General features: G+C 37.8%; 1 protein-coding gene across 2 annotated transcripts in view; it reads left to right on the top strand.

The window, feature by feature from the left end:
• fam172a (family with sequence similarity 172 member A) overlaps window positions 1–10986 on the top strand; it is a 212820-nt gene extending 201834 nt beyond the window's left edge. For both annotated transcript variants that reach the window (XM_051110089.1, XM_051110090.1), the window contains exon 11: window positions 9020–10986. In XM_051110089.1, the coding sequence (XP_050966046.1) occupies window positions 9020–9168 (149 nt within the window). In that variant the 3' untranslated portion in view covers window positions 9169–10986. The remainder of the gene's footprint in view (window positions 1–9019) is intronic.
• The last annotated feature ends 240 nt before the right edge of the window (window positions 10987–11226 follow it).

Genomic DNA, 11226 nt, shown 5'->3' on the forward strand with positions numbered 1-11226 from the left:
GCAGCGCCAATTTCATCAAACAGTATCTAACACCTCTCATCTGTGTATGTGCAATTTTGCAAGTGATGTGCTGTGTTATTGTACACTCTTGACACACTGTCTTGTGCTGGTGCTAAAGCCTGTGTGAATTAACCCTCAGTGTACCTGCGTTGTGTGGATGACAGATCCACATTAATACTCAGTTCATTTGCAACAATTTTTATTCCTCCCTTTCTCTCCTCGATGTCAGATCAAATGTTCATTTATCAACTCTATTCATCTGTTTTGTGAAAGAGCTGCAGGTGATAGACTATTATAGATTATTAATAGATTAATTAATATGAATAGATTATTATTTCTACATTTTTGCTCAAACAGAAAGCATCCAATGATTATACCTTTTATTTTCTTTTTCTTTTTCAGTTTGTTGTTTTGGGGGACATGTGCCATGATAGTACCTTTTATTTTATTTTATTTTATTTTGTTTACCCCCCCCCAAATTGCATGCACTGAAATATAGCACCCCCCCTTTTGTATTTTTTTTTCTATTTTTATTTTATTAAAATTTTTAGACCCCTGAAATTAAATGCACTGGAATACAGCACTCCCCATTTGTTTTATTTGATTTTGATTTTTGATTTTGATTTTTTGATTTTTTTATTTTATTTTCATTTATTTTACAATAACACAAGGGTTGTAGGGGGGTTGTTTATTTATTTTTTATTTATTTATCTCTCTTTATCTATCATGAATTCTGCTGGTACAAGAACTGTGATTTATTTTATTTAATTTTTTTATTTTATTTTATTTTGGCTGTTAACCTCCAAAATTGCATCCACTCAAATATAGCACTCCCCTAATTTATTTTTTATTTATTTATTTTTTATTTTTTTACTTTTTTGTAAGTGCTGTAAAAACGTCTTCTAAAGCACAGCTCATTTATTGCGTTTTATCTTACCATAAGGTTTCGGTCACTCTTCCACAGACCACTTAATGAATATTCTAGTACTGTAATGATGAGCAACTGGGGCTTAGGAGCTGTTTGCACTCCGGGTCTCTCCGTCGTTCTTGTTTATTTTTCGTTTTCCCCTCTGGAGTCGACTCTGACATCTGCAGGCATTTTTATCAGCGGCTAACTTAATTATGCTACTGTGGACTTAGGTTATTTGACTTGCTAACAAATTAGCCCTCAAATTAGCCTTGCTATCGGTGTTTCTGCTCCACTGTCAGGGATACGGTTTGTCATTTCTGAATTCCTCTGTGATTCTTGATTTGCTTTATTACAGGCTGTTTTACAGAGGAGCAAACAGAGTGGGCACAGTCGGCCTGTATAATGAAGCGCTAGTCCTCTCGCAAAATGCTAGCCTGGGCTAATGACTAGCTTTAGTCAGACTGGTAAAACAGATTCAGACACCCAAGCGCCATCATTAGATTTTCTCTCTCGAATACTCTGCAACACTGCCAGTAGTTACGGCCGTCTACGGTGGGTATAGTACCCGCGCTGTGATTTGACTTAGTGTCCCCCAGAGTCTCAAATACTCGCGCTACACATCCCACACTGGCCCCTGCTCTCCGGTTATCTCGTAAAGACTCCATTCCAGCTCTATAAAACTTGGCGTCTTTATTACAGCTAAGTCGAGGCGCCCACTCTCAAATAAAAAAACTGCACCGCTGCAAGGGAGGAGCAGCTCAGGGACACACGCTGGAAATGTGTTGCGGAGCTCATTCTCTTGTTGCCTTTGCTCCGTTCCAAGCTTGAATGATGTGAGAAGAGAGGAATGAAACTTCATTTCATAGCGTTCGTCTCCCGCTCTCCCTTCGTTCACTCACTCTTTACCCCCTCTCGCTTTGTTTCCAACTTTATAAGTGAATTGTAGGTTCTCTCAGCAGGCCCTGAAGCCACACGTTCGCTTTCTCATTTATGGATGTGTAATGAGTTCTGCCTCTGTTTGCTCTTACAACAATAATAAGTAAAGTAATTAAAAGAGGCAGAGGAGGGGGGAAACAAGGGGAACCCACCGCCAGACAGGTCCTGCATACGGGCAATTGACAGAGAGACTTTTTGATGAAATCATAGGTGTGCGTGTTTTTCCCCTTTTTCTATTTGAAATTTTAAGTGCTTATTTTTTTTTTCCAAATGCATTAATTTAATTAGATATAATGCAAACAAAGCACGCTCTAGTTGCAGTGGTAATATTCGCTCTTGGCGTCGAACGTGAAGAGGGATGAGCCGTATCCTCGAAGGGCAGCGGGTTTATGCGTTGGGGGAGTGACGGGTGGGGGTTGGCTGTAGAGTATATTTAGATTTAATTAGTTGTGTCACGAATCGTAGCTTCTCCATCACAGAGAGCCGCGTTAACACGACGTGCTAGAACGTTGACACCTGTTCTGGCCTCGTTTGTCCTCGAGCCGACTCTCTCAGATCGCCTCTCAGATGTTCAGGCATGCATGGCCAAACCGCCAAACCGCTAGAGCATAGAGCAAACAAATATCAGAGAGCGTTGGGACCGGAAATCTAAGCCCTTTGCCAACAGGGACACAGATAGCAAATAGACTCTGCAGCATCGTGCGACGGATAGTTTCCCCCTGTTAGTGTTACCCGGACTAGTTCATTCTAGTTTGGAGTGAAACTATAAGCACACTGTGTGTTGAACAAGTCAAGGATATAATTGTGCTGATGTGCAGCAAGGAAGACACACACACACACATACACACATAAAGCTACCATAACTGCAAACAATCACACTAAAACAATTAGAGGTTGAAATATTTTAATTACTAGAATATCAGATACTGTAATTTTTCAACAACTGTGTAATTACAACATGTAAAATGTCTGGCAATGAAATCAAATAATTTTGACAAATAAATAGAATATGCCAGTTGCGCTCAATCAATTAGGAGGCGCGATTGAATGCCACGGTACAGATGGAGACCAATTACAATCAGCACACTTTGATATTTTTTACTCTCTCCGAGTGTTACTCGCGGCGGTGCTTTGACTGCTCATTCACTCGAGCGTCGTTCGCTCATGAGCATTTTACCATCACACACGATTACCATTTGTAACGCTTCTGGTGAGAGGAGAAAAAGGAATTGCCGATAGCTAAAGCTTGTCTTCCTTGATTTATTGTTGACATGAATGTTGAAAGAGTGCTTGTGTTTGTGCGAGTGTGTGTGAGAAAGAGAGTGTGTGTGTGTGTTTGTCACCGGGACACTGTTTCAAACACTATTTGTCACAGTGAGATCAAAGAACTACTAAATTACCCTCAAAGGTATCCAGCTGAATAATGTAATGGTTCATTATAAAGATTTGATCTGCATCTGGAAGACGTCTTAACGGGGTAGTGAAATATGAAGCTTCATTATGACAAATGCAGCGGTCAAATGGAGTCGTATGAAGTAACGCAGATAACGGTGGCCTGGTGTGAGCGGAAGTGTGTTTGTGCTCGAACTGTGAGGTGCCTTGTTGAAGATGAGGATGTCAAAATCTAGTGTGTGTCTACATGAGAATTTTTGTGAGGGGTTTCGGGGTTGAGTGGATCACTGCCTGCCTGCTGGAGAGCGTTTACTGGAACTAGTTCAAAAAGTGCAACTCTTTTACTAACTGCACAATTACATTTTGTGGTATTCATAATTATGATGCTTACAGAAAGCACAGCATTGTGTGCATGTAATGTTCTGCACAGTGTTGCAGAGTATCTAGTTACATGTAACAGAGTTACGTAATTTCATTACAAATATATCTGTAATCTGTTGAGGTTACTGAAAAAAAAAAAGTGTAATTAATTACAGTTACTTATGAAAATGTTAACGATTACAAAGTGGATTACATCTGATTATTTTCACACACAAACACACAGATTTAATTGATTTCTTTCCCAAATTGCATTGACTCCTCTAAAATATGAGACACCAGTGTTTTAAGAGTTTAGGACACATGCTTATTAACTGTTTTATTTTCTATTTGGGTTTTTGTGTATGCTTTATTTGGTCACATTTTATTTTAAGGTCCAATTCTGGGTATTAACAAACCGTGAACTATGACTTTTGCCTTAATGAACTCCTAATTTGCTGCTTGTTAATAGTTAGTGAGGTAGCTGTTAAGTTTAGGTAAAAGTAATACATTATAGTATTGCGTTACTCCTTAAAAAGACTTTTACGTTACTTAGTAATTTTTTATGTAATGTAATGCGTTTTGTTACTTTTGCATTACTTCTTAAATCTTGGCAGGGCTTTCTTGTTTGTTTTTATTGTAAAAAGTTATATTTTTGACAAACATAAAAGCCCTTTTACACCAAAAGTGAAATTAGTAAGCCTCAGGCTGAAGGAAAAGTAAATTCATGTCTGTACAGTAGAACCAGGAGAAGAAGGTCCAACAATCTTCATCAATTAAAAACAAAAAAAGAAGTAGAAATGAAAGTGTAAAATATTAGTCTAATTTTAGTCTGAAGTAATTTTTGCTTATTAGTATAGTTGAACTGCATCATCAAAGGTCAGCAGCAAAAACATTGATTCATAATATGGGATTAAATACATAAAGGTTACTTGTGTTATTTAATATTGAATTATCGCAGGTTTGCATCATATTCAGAGTTCGCCTCTGCACTTACTTCCAATTTCTCTCAACATTAGGACAGCAGTCAATGGGAAAACAAAGTAACTGGTGTTACTTATTTGAAAAGTAACTCTTGTTACTCTTAACTTTACTAGTTACTTGAACAAAGTAATCTGGTTACATAACTCGTGTTACTTGTAATGTGTTACCCCCAACACTGATTATAATCTTTATTCAGGTGATAAAGGATTTTGAACGTCTGACAGTAATCAGTGTTGAGTATTACAGTAAGGTGAACCCTGCCTGCTTTAAATGATTCAAAAAGAATAATGAGAAATGTAGAAAAGTAATCCAAAAGTAATCAAATGTAATCAGTTACATTATTTTAATAAAGTAATTGAAATAGTTGCGCTACTAATTACATTTCAAATAGAGTAACTTGTAATCTGTAACCTATTACATTTACAAAATAACTATCCCAACACTGGTTCTACAAGATCTACAATGTAATTTATCTTTGATAAGTTGTGTTTTATGGGTGAATTTACAGGATTAATGCTTCAGTACTTTCAGAAGTATTGTGTTTTGGCTTATTATTTATTAGCCAGCTTCTGAGTGTACATTTTATTTATTTATTTATTTTTTAATATATACATATTTGTTAAAACATAAGTTTTAAATAATGTTAAAAAATCATTAATAATATTTTGCATTAGGAAGTATATCAAATCATTTGTATGTAAGTAATTAGGTAAAAGTTCATTTTGTTGATTGTCATAATTACCATGTATTGTAATAAAAGTTTTAGCTTTAATAATCTATTTCCCAGTTGCACGTTAATGGATTTTTAATAGTAGCGTGCCATTATTTGTAAGATGTTAAAGAAATTATCAGCCTTATCCCTCCTACTTTAAAGAACTTAAAAAAAAAATCCCCTAGGCGAAGAAAAAACCCTGTGAAAGAAAAAGAAAAAAAAACGAAAGGAACACCAGAACAAGAGACTTTTCCTACTTCTATGCGGTAGACATTGCTCTCTTTATTGAAAGATGACATTTAATCAATGGCCACCTCTTTAAATGGCATTCATTTAATTTGTGGGCTAGCCAGGCACGGCTGTCCTCTTCCCCATTCTTTGTGTGTCTATGCGAGCGAATGACGTAACCGAGACACGCCGCGGCACACATACACTATTGATTACACTCAACACATCTTGGCAATTAAGAGATGGCAAGGTAGAGTAATAAAGGGTCATTAGTGAGGCATGCTTGTGAACCCTCATCAAAGGTGATGTCGCCGGCAGGGGCGGAGCTCCCGCAGGGTCGCCACAGGGGCTCGCCGCATTTGCATATCTGCACGGAGACGCACTGTGGCTGACCCCGTGGCTGGGATCAGTATAAGTGGCTCTCGTTGATCAGGGGTTCACCACTGGTTCAAGGTAACAAAAAGTGAACCCATCGCCATTAATTGGTCCTGGAAAAAAAAAAGAGACAAATAAAAAGGTTAGTTGGGAAAGGTGAGGGGGCCTGGAGTGGAGGGAAAGTAAAGGCTGTGTGCTCCAAATTGGGTATGAATTATAAATAAGAGCAGTGGAGGCAATGTCTTCTCCTCTGGAGTGCTGTTGTGCCAGGACCTACACCACTAAAGAGATTGTTTGGGCAGCAGGTATCGACTCGCTGATCGTCAGCTTGGTAAACTTGACCTGAGGCACTGATCATTGGCCCAGTTAGAAAGACTCAACCAGTCTGACACACACACACCTCTTTCCCATCTCTCCACAGCTATCTTCATCAATACTGCCCAGACAGGGGTCAATGTAATAAACATGGAGGTCAATATCATGGCCATCGGAGTGCACTTTTGGCATGGGCCTTAAAGTTGGTCTTTAATTGGATCCCTCCGGGCAAGTTCATGCACCAGTTGCAATGCGGAGGGAAAAGAATGAGAAAGCGTGATTGAGGGGGAAAAGCACATCAGTCTGATCCTCTTTGTTCCAAACAAACTGATGCAGACGTATATCAAGGCAGTCGGACGCTTTAAGCTACGTACAGTGTGAACTGTTCAAAGTGGAATTGATCTAGCCGGGGTTCAATTCAACCTTTCTCACAAATAGCACAATAAATAAACAGACTCAATGTACTACTTTCCGCGCCAGACGCTACCTGTCTGAAAGTGCTGCATTATGAGGACTGTGAAAGGCTCTTGTGGGACTTTGAAAGGTCTGATGAGGACTGAAGGTGTACATGTCACTTCACCTGGATCCAATGACCCAAACATGGGAATTCTTTAACCTGCTGCCACAGAGGGAAAACTGAGCCGTTTTGTGGATTAACTGATAGGTGTATCGAACTCCAGAGAGAGAAAATTTAATCTTCCATGGATAGCGTCCATTCCATCCATTGTCCTTAAGTGCGCAATATCCTAATAGATGGAAAACGCTGTGTCGGGGCACACCGTACACAACACAGAGTCCAAAGTTGTTGCTCTCCATCAGACATACTAAACTATTTAGAGATGAAACTCTCCTCACATATCACTTCCTTTAATCTAATGGCTCTGGAGCAGTTTTGACAACCAATTTTAAATTAGTCTTAGTCTTTTGACTAAAATGCCAATTAGTTTTAGTCATATTTTAGTCATCTGAGTTGTTTTAGTTTCAGTCAACTAAATATCACAAGAGTTTAGTCGACAAAATCGACAGTAGATATAGTTGGCTAAAATCTAATAGGTTTATTTACAGTGTAATGCATTTATTAAGCATTTCTCTAAAATTACCAAACTCAGGTTTGATATTAAGGTTTTATCATGATAGACACAGATGTAACTGCTGTGATGTGTAACATGCCTTTATATTAGAATTAAATGAAACCACTTCTCATAAAGAAACAAGAACATGGCCTTCTTTTCAATGAAATTCCAATGGTTATATAGTCTAATCATGCATTCTTTATAACAACTTGTTTACCACATTCTTCATTCTTTCAAGCAGACATATTTATTTATATAAATTAATTCAGATTATTCTTTATTGTGGCTAATAAAGTAATTCAGTCAACAGCAGTGAGTGATTTTGTGTCTTTCTTTTGTTGCTTGATTAACATCAATGCTACAGACAGTAGCAACTAAATTAGGTTGCTGTGCTGTCCCTTTAAAACTGAACGCACGGTTAAACGTACTGAACATGTCCAATAGTCTCCCAATTGTTTACGTTCACCTAAGAAGTAACCGAGTGCGTTTATGTGAATACTTGTTAAAATTGACAATTCAAAATCATTTTGCTTGTATTTTTCCATTCATGAGATGTGAAAGAGTACTCGTGCACTGTATGAGAGGCACTGTTTCGGTGCATGCACTCAGAAAACTGGACCGAATTGAGTTCTCTGCATTGTCAAATGTATCCATTTGTCTACTGTTCTCTTACTCCCAGATATTGTCAGTTTTTGAACGTTTTATGAGACCTGCAGCAAATGTATGCCAGCTTATATCCACCAGATTGTATGTATGCATCTAACCTCCTAACAACGCAGCAGATTCGTTCTGAATGAAAATCTTTCAAAATCATCCCTCCCTAACATTTTCGTCTCGCTTTTATTCATTGACAAAAATGTCAGTAGATTTTCATCATAGTGTTTATCATTCAAAACAAGTTTTTGTTTTGTTATAGTCTCATTTTCGCCTGTGAACAAAATGTTGATTAAAATGACAAAAATTATTCGTTGACAAAATTAACACTGCTCTGAAGACCTCAGTAGGAAGTGTTAAAGGGACGGTTTGGACTAAAAAAGAAAATTCTGTCATTTATTCACCCTCAAACCATTCCAAAACATATGCAGAACACAAAAGTAGATCATTTTTTAATAATGTCTTATGAACCCCATAAAAAAAGTGTGACCCAAAAATGAAAATTCTGTCATGTTCCAAAGAGCTTTCTGATCCTGCATAGACAGCAACACAACTACCACGTTCTACAAGTAGAAATGTAGAAAGAACATCGATAAAATAGTCCATGTGACATCAGTAGCTACCTTTAGTGTGCAAAGAAAACAAAAATAACTTTATTCAACAATTTCTTTCTCTTTTAAAGTATCTTAATTTGTGTTGCAAAGATGAAAGAAGGTCATGAGGGTAAGTAATTATTGACAGAATTTTCATTTTTCATTAAAGGGACATTTTTGTACCTTATTTTTTCCTGAGGTACTACTCTGAGGTACTGATATGTACCTTTTAAAGGTACAGAGTTGTCCTTTTAATGAAACTGCACCAGTGACAAGCATTTTTTCTGACTGTTTACAGTCAAAGTTTCAAAATATACTCTTTAGTTGTTAATAAATAATAGAGGAAGGGTGAGTAAATGTGAGAGTTTTCATTTATTTTGTGGGTGAACTATCCCTTAAAATACTAAAATGTGGCTTATTTTGCTGTAATTATCAACAATTATGACTGCATATGTTTTTTACATCCAGTATGATGTTCTGTGTTTTGCAGGTACTGAGAAGCATGAGTTAACATCATGGAAGAGCTTCCACTCCATCTTCAAGTTCTTTAGCGATGCCCTTAAGGACCACGAGGATGAGTCCTCCTCCAGCCCGGTCACCACACGCAGCTCCCACCGTATAAAAAACGAAGATTTATAAAGGGCTCGCAGATCCCAACCCAGAGCCCACCTTTGTCCCCTCTTAGTTCTTTTCTCCTCTGTTCTTTTTATGAAAAATATTCCTCCTTGCAGCCCTCCTCTCAGTGAATTGTATGACTCTGAGGAGTGCAGGGTCAGCCTGTATACATCAGAATAGCGTTTTGCATTACTTCTGGATGAGTGCAACTGTCAAAGCAATATGGCTTCACTGCTTGTGCCTCCTGTGGGCCGCTGTGTGGATTTGGTGGTGGCCCATCGGTGGCCAGATTAAGGCTGACAGGCGGCGCCGCACACCGCCTCTTGATGCACCTCTAATTATCCTGACATTGTCCTGAACTGAGCTAATGCCTGGGAAGCACCTGCACACTCACACACACACACACACAAGTCTGGCAGGTCCTAGTGCCTGCCTGCGAAGTCTTTGTATCTCTCTTTGGTTTCCCCTCGTTGTTTCTTTTTAAACGGGGTCTCGCTTGCATTTAAAGTACTTGAGCGCTTAGGAACTTTTTAGTATGTCAGATGCTAAAGGCTTACGGGTTGTTTGTTTAATACGCGTAACACTTTAACTGGGGAAAAAAAGCAACTTGCAGAACTCAAACATCCGTTCGATGGCTATCAAGACTAGATTTCGAAGGAACACAATGAAGTAAGCCATTGACAGCATGACAGATTGAATGAATCCTCCCCTGTTTTTAAATCCCTTAAAACCTTGTGCGAGCATGAATTTTAGAAATATCTCCCTTTGACGGAGTAGACATGTCAGTCTTGGAATATCTTCGTATGTGTCAGGATCAGGGCGATTTAATGTTATCCAAAGTATAAAAGCCATTCTTTAAGATGATGTTTGCCAATGTAACTTGCCCTTTTTGCAAAGTCCATGACTAGTCGGACTGTTTTAACACCTCTTTGTCGTCCTCTGCTAAAGCTAAAGCATGTGTTATGTTACTGTCTCAGCAAAGACAAGAGACATTGTCTTCTGGACAATGTGGTATTAGCGGAGGCTTAAAGATATGTCACTCAGGCATGTCAGCAGATCAGTCTGCTTTAGCTTGAAAATTAATCTCTCAGTAAAGGCTGTTTTGGTCTCATCACTTTTTAAAAGAATAATTTGTCATTGGTTGTTTTTCGAATTCCTGAAGGTAATCAGTGTAAATAGTTATAGTGCTTTATAGGTATTTCATATATTATTTTTTATCCAAAACAGACATGTGACTGCAGCTGAAGACATGCAAGACCCCAGAGGCTTTTGCGTTTCGAAACTATTTTTTACAATGAATTAAACTTTTAATATACCTGCAAATATTCATTAGATGCCACTGATCAAGTTGCTTATACTGTCTAGTTAAAACAGTTCCACTCAGATCCCAATATTGTTGCCTTAGGAATAAACACACGAATTTCATCTATATTTTTATTTTGTTTTCCAAAACTGACAAGCCATATGTGAATATGTCACTCGCATCAAGTATAGCCTTAAACCAAATCGAAAACTTAAATTGTTTGTAAATTAGGACTCGTTTTAACAATTAATATTTTAATCGAAGAGATTCTGCTTTTTATTGAAACATCCTAGTCTGAAATGATAGAAGTGTAAGATGTTTTCTGGGTTTTCTTTTTTTATTATTCGCTTTCATTAAATCAAAACATGATCAGATATTTTAACTTTAATTTCACTTTTCATAAACCGTTCAAATATGTTAGTCTTTCGTCTTTGAATTAATGGCAGTTCTGTGCCCTGATTAATCAGTTTGTTTTCAAATCATGTGAGTGTAATAACGATCTCCATGCTGTAATTAAATAAAGTTCTTTATAAAAACTATGCGTAACGATCATTCTATTTTATTTTTGTCTATTTCTTTTCAGTGCATAAAACATGCGTACCATCTAACCTGCACCTGTGCGACCAGTTTGATAGACATATCTCACCTAGCACTTGAAGACACCAATGCACAGGGTACTCTTATTTACAACGTAATGATCGTAAAGGCATCACTTTCAACCCAAGAAGTTGTCGGGTTAAAGTTCAACCTGACGGGGGAAAGATCCTCTGTGCCCGATA

Source organism: Labeo rohita, chromosome 5 (assembly GCF_022985175.1).
Source record: "Labeo rohita strain BAU-BD-2019 chromosome 5, IGBB_LRoh.1.0, whole genome shotgun sequence".
Lineage (NCBI taxonomy): Eukaryota > Metazoa > Chordata > Actinopteri > Cypriniformes > Cyprinidae > Labeo > Labeo rohita.